The sequence below is a fragment of the Xiphophorus hellerii genome, chromosome 19 (genome assembly GCF_003331165.1).
Source record: "Xiphophorus hellerii strain 12219 chromosome 19, Xiphophorus_hellerii-4.1, whole genome shotgun sequence".
Taxonomy (NCBI): domain Eukaryota; kingdom Metazoa; phylum Chordata; class Actinopteri; order Cyprinodontiformes; family Poeciliidae; genus Xiphophorus; species Xiphophorus hellerii.
The window spans coordinates 17,515,832-17,528,553 of NC_045690.1; the positions used below are offsets into that span (position 1 = coordinate 17,515,832).

At 39.9% G+C, this 12,722-nt stretch overlaps 1 protein-coding gene across 2 annotated transcripts; it reads left to right on the forward strand.

The window, feature by feature from the left end:
* The first annotated feature begins 292 nt into the window (after positions 1-292).
* Positions 293-12,121, forward strand: lclat1 (lysocardiolipin acyltransferase 1). 2 transcript variants are annotated; one of them, XM_032546421.1, is made up of 6 exons: positions 293-637; positions 5,555-5,722; positions 5,935-6,133; positions 8,389-8,535; positions 10,002-10,118; positions 11,622-12,121. In XM_032546421.1, the coding sequence occupies exons 2-6, from the start codon at positions 5,555-5,557 to the stop codon at positions 12,119-12,121; spliced, it is 1,131 nt and encodes a 376-aa protein (XP_032402312.1). In that variant the 5' UTR covers positions 293-637. The 2 variants fall into 2 exon arrangements, with proteins under 2 accessions (XP_032402312.1, XP_032402314.1); XM_032546423.1 differs by lacking the exon at positions 293-637 and adding an exon at positions 1,346-1,365.
* Positions 12,122-12,722: the final 601 nt, after the last annotated feature.

Sequence of the window (12,722 nt, forward strand, 5' to 3'; positions counted from 1 at the left end):
CAAATCACCTAATATAGATAAGGTGATTTGTTTGTAGTACGGTTGCTTTCAAATAAATTATCTCATGATAAACTGTTGCACAGGAAATTAGAAATAATTTTGAAAACACTGAACAAAACACTTGTGCATTTAAAAAATGGCACATTATAAAAATAAGATATGGGTTTATATATTTTTTTCGTTACTTAATTTAAAGTATTGCATATAAAAGTACCTATTTTGCAAATTATTTATTTTTTAGATCATGACCCTGGTTACACTGACATAGTACTTTGCACCAACAGCGCCCCCCATTGATGGCTATGTGTCAGGACAGGTGAGAGGTAACAAGTTGAGAGGTCATCGTCTATTGATTAAGATTGCAGAAATTTCGATGCGGTTTTTGCTCCGGTCCCAGAGGCTCTAATGATGCCTCACCTCAGCGGTACGAACAGCGGATGCATGAGGGAAACCTGACCGGGAGTGAAGCTGCGCCCAGTAACGCTGCTTTGGGTTAGATTTGTATGCTAGCAGCTGTTAGCAACGTGCTAGCTTTTACTATGGTCGCAACTAAGTTCTTGCAGCTAATTTGGATCTGACGTGACTGGCACATCTGAATTTAACAACGGCTGTGTGTGGAAAAAAAAAACCACAAAAGGTGGGTGTAATTATATTCAACAATACGTCGTGAAAAGCAAGCTGTAACTGCAGTATTATGAACCTAGGCAAACTATAGTTTCTCTTTCATTTGGTTTGCTAAGTTAGCACATTAGCCTAGTTTGGCGTCGTCTGAACAGTAGTAAAGCATTTAACTTTAATTAAACCCAAACATCACGCGTTTGTAACATAAGCTGACAATTGTATAATTTGTTATTTAATTGTATAATTTGTTTCATTTTTATTACAAGTTTCCTGACGCTTACATTTCGTCTATGCTTGTATGTCATTGTTTTAATTGCGCTGTAATTTACCCAGAATATTATTACTGACTTGGGTGTGCTCTGTGATGAAATACCATGTGGCGTTGTTCCAGCTCAAAGGTTCAGGTGCAATTTAGGCTAACCCGCACTTTCGTCCTGGTTCCTCATGGTTCAGCCCCACCCATGGATGGTGGAAAATGTTAGTGCGTTGGAAAATAAATACTCGTGATAACACGTATCGTTGTTATTATGATGTTGTCTAAACAGCGCTAATCTGCGCATCTGCTGTTTCATAATGAAAGGGAGAGAGATACAATAAAGACAGATGGAAGATCAGAAATTACTGATTGTTGTTTTGGCTCCTGTTTTTTTTTTTTTTTGACTACTTTGGCAACAACAGTGGCCACACTACAGAGGCAGAGGAAAGGCTTCAGCTGCTCAACCTCTCACCTTCAAGCTGAGCGAGGTTGGTGGCATCAACCAACCAACTCACTCACTCTTTGGTTACCTAGCAACACCCTGTTTGGTAACAGGTGTAGCTGCAATTTCAGGTTTTGCCACTGTGCCTCATAAACACTTAAAAGTAAAACAACAGCGTGAAGTGAAGGGAGGAAATGACAGCAAGAGCTCGAGAGGAAACTGTTGTTAAAAAAGGAGAGAATATTTCAGCTATTTAAAACAAAAAGCTAAATCGACTGATATGAAACCCTAATATTGTGATGTTTTTTAGCTTTATTGCCCAGCCCCACTGTAATGCGTTAATATTAACATAAACATACAGTGCTTTAAAAATAAAATGTGGGAGTTTCTCCACTTACAGATTTATTCAGTTTTGCCTTTACAAATAAATTCAAGCAAAATTCTAAATCAGACAAACATAACCTGATTAAAAAGAATGCAGTTCTAAGTCATGATTTTGTTTACTATGGAAAAAAGGGCTATTCCAAAGAAACAAAAACAAACCTAAGTCTTATGTGGAAGAATATTCCCCTCTAAGCATAACAACTGTTTGTGCCACCTTTTGCATCAGGCATTGTCAGTAGCTGCCTGTGAGTCCTTTACTTTACCATTGAGGAATTTTGCTCTAATTCCTCCAAATTAAACAGTATGTTTAAGATCATAATACGGCTCCTTCACATGCTCTTTTTCTGAAATACTGTCACTTTTATGGCACTGTCATGGTATGCACACCTTCCAGAAAGTCCCACTTTTGTCTTGTCAGTCTACAGAAAATTTCCCCAAATGTCTTGGGGATCATCAGAATGTTGTCTAGCAAATGTGAGAGGCGCCTTAGTGTTCTTTTTGCTCGGCAGTGGTTTATGCCTGGGAACTGTCCCATGGAGACCATTTCCATAACCACAGTTTTGTTCTTTTTAAATTAAGAGTACGGACCTTAACAGAACTGATGAGGGTTAATGAGGGTCATTCTTACCAGAAAGTGAAGCTTTACTTAACATTGTGAAGAATAGAAAACTCAGAACAAGCCAGCCTGTGCTCTGCTGCTAAACTTAAGAGCTTATTAATAGACTCTTTTTCACCACCAGGAAATTATAAATGGAGTCACTAATGTTAACAGTGGGCTCTGTCCACAAAGCAGGATGTGAAACTATCTTGTGCATTTCCTGTAAAACCTAAAAAAAAAAAAATGTTTAGTTTTGAGTAATTTTCTATCTATTTTCTTGCCCTTTTTAATTTATTTAGAAAAATTCCAGTGGAAATTATTTAAAAAGTACTTCTTCGAACGAATATTAACCTTATCAGTGTACTGTGGAAAACCAGATTTTTTCCACTGCTTGACTCTTCACAAGAAATTTAACAGCCCACTCAGGTGCATTATGTCAGCAGAGGTTTTGTGACATGTTCCCAGTAAACTTTTAACAGTGGAACCTTTTTTTAAGTTGTGTAAAAGTCTATAAAGGCTTCTTTTGAAATGACCAATTAGATAAACTTATTAGTTTGCATGTTGTTGGAAACGCAGTAAGGCCATTGTGTACTCTCGTGTTGATGCAAATCGGAAGTAGTTTTAGATAGATAAAGGGTCGATAGAGATGCACAGATGAGGCTTGTACAGGCTGCCAATTTCTGGATTTCTTTAAATACTGACCTGCAGGCATTTTGATTTCCTTTCCAAGAATTAGTCAAATAAACTTATTTGTGTATACAGTTAAGCAGATAAATGTAACAAAGATTGACCATAAAAGGGGAAGAAGTGGACTGCAGATTTCTTGCCAGAGGGTGTAGATTTGGAATCCATGAAAACAAAAACGATGAACGGATTCCAAGATTATAACAAACTATCGTATTTATGTGCACTAAAAATGTGGGAGTTTTCAGTTTTGATGCATTTTATGAACAGGATGAACAATCCTCAGATTGCTCCAAGTCAGTGAATGGTTCAGATAGAGCACATTTAATTGACCTTAGATTTCCTGCACCACTTACTTCATTCATGTGCCTTTTTTCATCTCTCTTTATTTCTCACACAAATGAACAAACCACTTGAAGCTCATTGTTTAGCCGAGACAAGGTTGAACTTTTGACTCTGCTTTGCTGGGATGTCTGAATTTAGCCTAAATGTAGGAATGCTACATCGCTGCCAGAATATCCAGACTTGGACACTGAAGAGTATGTTGGGAGTTTTGTGCGGCTGTATTTGGGCAAGTGTTTTCAGGATTATTTCTATGGTGATTTAAATACATTTGTAGCCAACGAAATGGATGAGACTTGCGAAGCGCTCGAGTGTTTCTAGTCTTGGTTTATGAAAACAAAGGTTTCCGTGGATGCGTTACGTAAATTGTTACTTCCCTGGTGTTTGTGTATTGCAGAGCGAAATGTGTTTGGGATTTCATAATGCTGTTGACTTTTCATATCCCTGGCTCCAGGTGTATTATTCCTAACACTACACAAGACTGCATTTCTTCCAGCAGACACCCAAAGGTGTGTTTTTTGCATTTGCTGAGAATTAAACTGTAGCAGTTGTGCTGAGCAAGGCTGTTATCCTCTCTTGTCAGTTCTGCCTCACATTTTCCATCATTAAGCCAAGTAACCCTTAAACCCTTATTGCCGGCATAATCATACACACAAACGTGCTTGCATTACTTAAATGTACCCTGAGCCACTGTGGTCGCTGCCATGAGAACTGCTGTGTCATGCTCCCAAAGAGAGTGTCAACAAGGGCAAGATAATGAGTGAGTGCTTTAAACCCAAGAGTTTATGCAATTATGAGAGTAATTGAGGTGGAAATGTGTGAGCTGCAGGTTATAGAGGAGAGGGAAACACCTGGTGGGTGATAAAGCTCCCAAAAGCACCAGTATTGACTTGCTGCGTCAGCATGGGGCTTGATTCGGTTCAGGTCCTCATGGTGTAATATGCAAAACATGAGTCCATTGGTTTTATTTGCATGTTACACAACCAATGTAAAATCTTTTATCAAAGCCACATTTGTGTGTTGAAGATATTAAAATCAAAACAATAACTCTACTTTATTTTTCAGCTGTTGTGTTCATCTAGGAAACAAAGTGTACTTTTAACATGGTTTGACTTAAAAACTAGGATTTAAAAAGTCGGGTAAAACCTGTTGTCAAAAAATATATTGTGAATTTAGGTTAGATTGATGTGTTAGATTTTATTTTTGCCTAAATTGGTGCTTTCCTGCTTTGAAGCAGGAAAGCACCAATTTAGGCAAAAATAAAATACCCATATCTGATATTTTAAATCTAAATCATGGTCAAAAAAGTCTTAAAACATAAAAACATATTTAAAGTTCAAATATTTCAATTGAAATCTTTTTGATGAGTCGGAAATATATCCTTTCTAAAACAAGAAAAATTCTTCTCTGTTTTTTAGAAGTTGATGTTAACTGTGCCACACTTTTATGTACAGTTTGTTTAAAAGTCACAGACGAGAGATACGGTCATTAGAAATCAGCTTAGACCTTCACTTATCAAAGGGAAAACCTCACGTTTGCAACATTTGCAGTAGAATCTGTTGTCCCTCTGATGTCATTGAAATGATACGGGATCCTCAGTCACCAGATATGTCCTGGACAACTGAAGGTCCTTAGTTTTGGTTTTAAATTCCTGAAGCATGACAGCTCAGCTCTCTTTCCACACGGATCCAGTGGCGCTCGCGTTGCCTCCACTGACTAAAAGGCACATAATGAACACACAGAACGCTGATGTGGTTTCAATCAGAATACTTCAAGAGCAATAAACGCGTTGCTTTCCATTTTCCTCTCAAACAAACCATATGAAGCTAGTTTACTAATGCATTATCTTATCAGAATAGGTTCAACCAAACTTGATTTTGTGACTTTTAGACTCCCAATTTATCACCCATCGTCAAAAAAGGTCCCCTATTTACATTCCACGCTTGGAATGTCTGGTCTGGATTTTCCACTGTTTGTGGGAAAATATGTCCGATGATCTCCAGCACCGCAGTTGTTATTGTAGATGAAAGTGTCAATAATCATGTTTGTTTCATGTTGCAAATGTTCCAAGTGAAGAATAAATTACACACACGCATGAACTGTCAAAAGTTTGGATGCACCATCCGTGTATCTTAGAAGAAGTAGACTTTTCTATTTAATGGTCTCTTTAGTGATGGTGTCATTTTCTTTGAGTAAATACAATTTTCGTTTGTCTTGTCTGTTACAGATGGCTGTGTCAGCGCGGGGCCTCTTCTTCATTATGGCACTATTTTTAGGTAGTTTCTTCGGAAGTATTGTCATGCTGGGTCCAGTTCTGCCGCTCATGCTGCTATCGCCGGCTTGGTACCGCTGGCTTACGGATCGAATCGTTGCTACCTGGCTCACCCTCCCTGTGGTATGTACCTAAGCTTACCGACAGTTTGCATTCTATCAACTTCATGTAAACTTCCCATTTGGATTTGTTTTTAAAGACTGAGTAGAACAAAGCACTGTTGAGTCTTGATAAAGTGAGAAAAGCTACAAAAAGAGGATTATTGTTTCCCTCTTGTAGCTGTTCTTTCCATCTGTCCTTTTCTTTGGCTCACATTCTCTCTCTCTTCTCGGTAGTCTTTGTTGGAGTTGGTGTTTGGGGTGAAGGTGGTGATCACAGGGGATGGCTTCGTTCCTGGAGAGCGCAGCGTGATCATCATGAATCACCGCACCCGTCTTGACTGGATGTTCCTCTGGTGTTGTCTGCTCAGGTACAGCTACCTTCGCCTGGAAAAGATCTGCCTCAAGGCTGCTCTCAAGGCCTTGCCCGGCTTCGGTGTGTATGCACTGGGTCCCCTGCCCTTCTCCACACACACTCGCGTACACAAACACTCTTTGGCACACTTATGCAACATGGCTTCTGCTTTACATGGCATTTTTGACAAATATAATTGCATAACAGATTACAGTACAACATTAAGGCCTGGAGCCATCCATTGTTTCTCCATTTTTTTAAAGGCACAGAATGTTTTTTTCTTTATTTTGTAATATTTAAGCTTGCCTGTAGCAGTTGTTTCCTCAATTTATCATGAAATCATGAAGTAAGCATTATATAATATAAATATGGAGTACTGCAAAACTGTGATGTGGGAAGTTTTTGATGGCCTAAAATAAATTTATGCAAAATTTTGAAAGCATGGTGCTCATTTGTATTCAGTCCACCTGAATCATTACAATCAAGAAATTGAACAGAAAGGTAAGGTGAAGGGCTGAAACATGGAGTAACAGCATCATGCTGTGAGGATGCTTTTCTTCAACAGTAACAGAAAACTTGTTCAAAGTTGATGAGGTGGACCTGACCCCTGGGAAAAGATGAGACTGGTTCACCTTCCCACATGACGGCTCCTGGAATGCAATCAGAGCTCTTTAGATCAAAGCATTTTTATGCTTCAAAATGTCCCAGTCAAAGTCCACAGCTAAATCCAGGACTTACAAATGAATCTTTAAATCATGCAACCTTTCTGTTTTAATCTTCTTTACTTTAGTGTCTAGATGTGCAGAGACGTGCATTCAAATGTTTCTTTGTGTTGATGCTAACATGATAAACTATAACTAACAGTGTCTTCTGAAAGGTACGTTAAGGGTGCATTCGGACCAACCCAGGATTAGAGTCCTGAATCAGACTCTATTCCGTTTGTCTAGAAAGTCCGATTTTTTGGGGAGGTCAGAATGCAAATTTGAATTCCAAAACGGACTTAAAAAGCGAACTCCGCTCTGCCTAAAAACCTAGGTCTCGGTCCGGTTGTAGTGAACTCTAAAACGGTAGAAAACCTGTATGAATGCAACCTGACTAGAGACCTTTCCAAAAGCAGGAAGTTAGCAACAGTGCAGGACATTCTGGTCAATATATTACTCTCTGCTCTGCGGGTTGACGAAGATGTTGTGTCGGTTGGCATGGCAACGGGTCTGCGTGCTGACACAGAAAGTGAGGAGAAGCAAAATATAAATGGTTAAATGGTTTAAAGTTGTTTTACTGTTTACCAGCTTAAATCCCCATTGCTGTGGCGCTCTGCAGCTGCTGTGATTTTTAAACCTCTAATAAATGACAAAAACGGGGCTAATTGCCTCGTTTGTTTGAACATTTAATCATCAAATAGGATGACACATTTCATATATAAAGTATATGAGTCAGGTTTTGTTACATTTTGACAAACTAATAAAATTAACAGCAGCAATGATGTAATTAGCAATTTAAAAGAGCAATTTGCTTAGTCCTCTCTTGCATCTTGATAGAAATCAAACTGCTTATAGATTTATATCAAGGGAGAATACTTACAAACATCAGCAATTTTCTCAGCTTTAATTTAAGTCATATTTATAGAAATCGGGTAAGAAATAAAGGCGCTGCGATCATTTTGTGACAGATTCCTGCTCATCCCGCATTGGAACAGCCTGGTTTAGTGGACAGACTCACCGCGTAGTAATGGCGCCTGCAGGAGCGTCGCTAGCGTTAGTGGCTAGCAGGCGATGTCCAAATTAGTAATGTATATCGATGAAGAAATCCTACAACCGCTAAAATTTGACACCGCTCTGTTTTTGTTTACTTTTTGTGAAGAAGGAAGTTGCGCCGGTCTTCTTAAGAGGTTTTGTGTCGATTTCTTCAGTCGTTTGACACCGTGCAGTGTGAATGCAAACTACAGTTCTGAAAACGTAACAAATGGTGCAATTTTAGTCCCCAATCGAACCGAGTCTACCGGACTATCTGGTCTGAATGCACCCTTAATTACAAATGAACGATGATTCAAGAAATTTGCACAGTGTTTTATGTTTAACAAGCCAGATAAAGCATAGCCATAACTCCTGAAACAACAGAATATATATATTTGGAGGTATATCTAAAGGTAAATTTACCTCCAACAAGTGGCTTTTCAAACAGATGTTTCAGATCATAAAAACTTTAAGAGTTTACAGACTAGATTTCCAAATGTAGTGCGTTAAGTTTTAAGCGCCAGGTGTTAGAAAGAAATGCAGGCCTGTTAAAAATTAACAACTTATCGGTTATGTGTGGAAAAAACTTTGTGTACTTTACAGGTTGGGCAATGCAGGTGGCCTGTTTTGTTTTCATTCAGCGTCGCTGGGAGATGGACAAGGCACATTTGGAAAACATGCTGGACTACTTCTGTGACATCAGAGAGCCCCTGCAGCTGTTATTGTTCCCAGAGGGGACAGACCTCACAGGTGAGATGTAAACAGTGCAGTTTTTTTGTAGGGTGGCTTGGCTTGCCTCTGTCGGAGTCGTCAGGCTCTGCATGAATGTTCAAAACACGAGACGTGATTCAGGCACTGACACTGTTATGCAAGGACAATTTCAAGGTGCAAAACCGTCCCTAAATCCCTCGACATGTCCTCGACAATGTCATTACAACAAGAGGGTTCTGATCTCTCAGGCCAGGCAGGATTTGACTTTTTGCTTAAAGCCCCTGGACACCACAGCTAAACTAATCAAAGCCCCGAGTCGCTGTCCTTTAGGGCAGCTAAACCTCTTCACTGATCACGTCATGAAGGACTTCTGTCTGAGCTTTACGTATTGTTTTACACTTGTCCCACTGCGTGTGTGTGTTCCTGTGCATATTTGTGTTTAAGCCTCTTAAATCTAAATGCTTAATTTGACACATTAAACCAGAGTATGAAGGAGTTCTGTTCTTGCATCTTAAGCAGAAGTTAAATGCTCCCTTAATTCTTCATTCTAGAGGTTTATGTTTAGGAATAAAATGTCTAAATGACTCCATGTGCCACCTGTGGGACTTGTGATTTTTAATTTATAACACCCGTGTGACCCCAGACTTTAATATACTTCAGGTGATTTTATGTGATATGCCTAGAAGTGCATAAACGAAAAGTGGAAAGAACATGACGCATTGGGATTTTTTTCCTGTCATGTTCTCTATTAAACCACTGAGGCTTACACAGAACAGCTGTATTTATGCTGGGATTGAATTAGACCCAGGTGGACACTGTTTAACAAACAGTGGACAGTTGAAGGAGGGTAGTTTCATTTATTGGCCTACATTGGCCGAGTTAACATTCCTCCAAGCTGTGGAGGAATGTTAACTCGACACACTGTACCCAGTGTGAAACATGGTGGTGGCAGCATCATGGTGTGGGTATAATTTTCTCCATCAGGGTAACTGTAATGAAGACTGAAGCTGGTTCAGTTGTGGATAAACAAAACAGTAACAATACCAAGAATAAAGCCAAAGCTATAATAGAAATGTATAGATCAGAGCAAATTTAATGTGAGAATGGTTGTATTCAGTTTTAGTAAAGGGGGAAGACTTTAAATGCAAACCGCACTTCAGGTTTTCAGTTTCACTGTTATGCACTACTTTATATTGGTCTTATCATATGACATCTTGTGAAAATGCATTAAGGCTTGTAGTTGTAATGTGACAAAAATGTGGGGAAAAAAGTAAAAAGAGGGGGAAATATTAATTTTCTATTAACTGATTATTCTTTGAATTACCATTATGCTTATTTTAACTTCAAATCAATGAGTTTCAAAATAAATATGTAAATGTTAATGTAGCTGAACAATATTCAACTTATCTTCTAACCAGCAAAACTTAAATGTCCAATGATGAGTAACAGGATGAAGCATCTTTTGGAGATTTTTTTCATTTTTAAATTTTGTGTGTTCCCTGCAGAGGACACGAAAGCAAAGAGTGATGCATTCGCTGCGCAGAATAACCTTCCGAAAATGGAGTATGTGCTTCATCCCCGCTCCACCGGATTCACCTTCATTGTGGACAAACTGAGAAAAGGTCAGGATGAGCTGCTTGCTTTCGAGATTATGCAACGTCCATATTCAACATGATGACAGTGCACTTGCGGTCAGCCTGTGGTCAGATGACAGATGCGTGCGTTTTTAGCTGATTAGTATTTGTTACAGTAAAAGTAAACAGGCCACAAAGCCCGTGATCGCCACGGAAATCTTCCATCAGTAAACCGATGATGACTGTACTTATTCCAGTGACATTTACAGAGCAGAGCTCGTACCTGTTATTATTTTAAGTCCCAGACTTGTGCTCCATCCCACTGCCAGCCATCATAGATCCCCTGAGATTCTCACGTTTCTGCATCAGCTAATTCTGGAAGCATGCACCCCTCCCAACCTCTCCTCCCCTATAGGGAGGTCTTTAATACCACATCTGGCCCTTCTGTCTCACCCCCATTCGCACTGTTTGCTGATGATGACACTAACTCTCCTAGCAGGTGTTGTGATATCATATGACTTAGCTAATTCTCCGCCTCTTGTCTTTGCGCAGCAGACTGATGACACGCGCACGCTGTCTTCGTCCAGCTCTACTGTTCCCCGCCCGTCTCTATTTTTACCTAAGCTGTGCAGGATCGGGCGCTGCCAGGTGTCCCCTCATGCGTCTGATATTTAATTTAGCCTTCCCTGCTTATTATAAGGGCACTGCAGATATGCAGTGCTGTAGAGGTTGTTGTGGCTTTAAATCAGCTGCGTCTAATGGGCTAATAAATCTTGATTTTAATTGAACAGGGTGGACGTATGGAAATGCAGGGGATTAGCACATGTATCACTAACCTTTATCAGATTTTTTTTTTTTTAATTAGTTACCACACATTCTGTCGGTTGTTTTTTTGTTTTCTTTTTAAATGTGTCCTGTCCAGCAGTGTGGCACTCAGAACTGTTGTCAGAGAGTCAAGGTGAGAACCAAGAGATTTACTTTCACAAGTGAAGCATTCGCCATGAAAACTTTATTAGAAATTGCTTTGGGTTTACTTCAAATGTAATAGATGAAAAAAAAAATGGAGAAAGGTGGGGAAGAGTTGTAAAAGGAAGGAAGTAGGTAGCAGTAGTGGAGATAAAGCATAGAGAGAGCACAAGTCAACTCCCTTGAAGTCTTCCTGTAGACCTGCAGAAAGAGAAAGCAAAAACCCGTGAAACCAAAACAACAAACGTCTGTAATAATAACAGTTATAACATCATTGGAAAGTACATGGTAACACAAGATGTATTTAGTGGCAACTGCAGTCCAAATGAGAGTGTGCCTAACCAACTTCTGGATCTAAACACCTGTTGGTTCGTGTATTAAAGAGCCAAAATGGTGGAAGTTTTTAGTTTTAATGCATTTAAATAATAGAAAAACATTCAGATTTTTCAGTATTTGGCCGGTCGATTTTAAGAGGAAAAATATGTATCTCTGCCTCGCTGATTAATTTATCTTAGAGGGAAATAAATCTCCTGTCTTGCCATATCAACATCTCGCCCTTTTGATTATTTCTTCCTCCTTTTGCAGGAGACAACCTGGATGCCGTCCATGACATCACAGTGGCGTACCCCAAGAACATCCCGCAGACAGAGCGTCACCTCGTCTTAGGAGAATTCCCTCGCGAGATCCACTTTCACGTCCGCCGCTATCCGGTTTCTTCGCTCCCGTCCTCGTCTGCGGAGTTGGAGTCTTGGTGTCGAGAGCGCTGGGCAGAGAAGGAGAGCCGTCTGCGCGACTTCTACTCGGGCCAGCCCCGGGGCTTCGACAGGGACGGCGTCGCGCGAGTGCCGCCTTGTAAGTCGGAGCTGCGGGTGGGTCTGATCAAAGCGGCCTCGCTGATGTACTGGAGCAGCTTCATCACTTTCTGCTTTGCTGGCCTGTGGCTCTGGTCTTCCTTCAGGCTCTATGTCCTGGTTATGATTGTAGTGTTCACCGTCCAGCAGAAGCTGGCTGGAGGGCTGGAGCTGATTGAGATGGCTTGCCATCGATACTGGAAGGTAAAAGCGCAGGAAAGAAAGATGCAGTAGAGAGGGAGGCACTGTTTTAATTGGGGAGAAGAAGTTTTCACCAATAACCAGCGAAGGAGTTTCAAGCTGATCAGTGAGCTGATCTGAATCCCTTTGAGGAACAGAAGCTTTTCTGCCTCAGAGAGTAACAAGTGCATCTTCAGATTACATGTCTGGCTACAGTGGAGAGATTACATTGCTGGCAAAGAATAAAAAGAGGAATGTTGGGTGTATCTATCCTTGCTGGGTTCAAGGAATTCATCACATGTGATGTTCCACTTGACCTTCGTGCAGTCAGGGTGAGAAGAAAGTACAGTCTGTTATTTTAAGTTTGAACCTCTAAATGATTTCATATTTAGCAAATTATTTGGAGATTCCAGTATCATACTTTTTGTTTTTTCTTAATGGCAAACCTGGGAATTTAGATAGGTTGCACTTTCTTTTTACCACGACTGTATATACCTCTCTGCACAATCCTTCTTAATTAAGTTGCTGTTTTTGTTTTACTGGTTTTATGTTGTCTGTGTTTAAACTTGATTGTTTAGGGTGTCTGTGTGGAAATCTGTCATGAAACAGTTGGTGTTTCTTATATTGCTATGCCTACGAAACCTGTTTTATTGTA

Bases quoted from the DNA above. Each gene is read 5' to 3' on its own strand.
- lclat1 (XM_032546421.1), top strand. From the start codon at position 5,555: ATGGCTGTGTCAGCGCGGGGCCTCTTCTTCATTATGGCACTATTTTTA. The intron at 6,134-8,388 runs GTGTGTATGCAC...TGTACTTTACAG, and splicing joins CAAGGCCTTGCCCGGCTTCG to GTTGGGCAATGCAGGTGGCC. The intron at 10,119-11,621 runs GTCAGGATGAGC...CTCCTTTTGCAG, and splicing joins TGTGGACAAACTGAGAAAAG to GAGACAACCTGGATGCCGTC.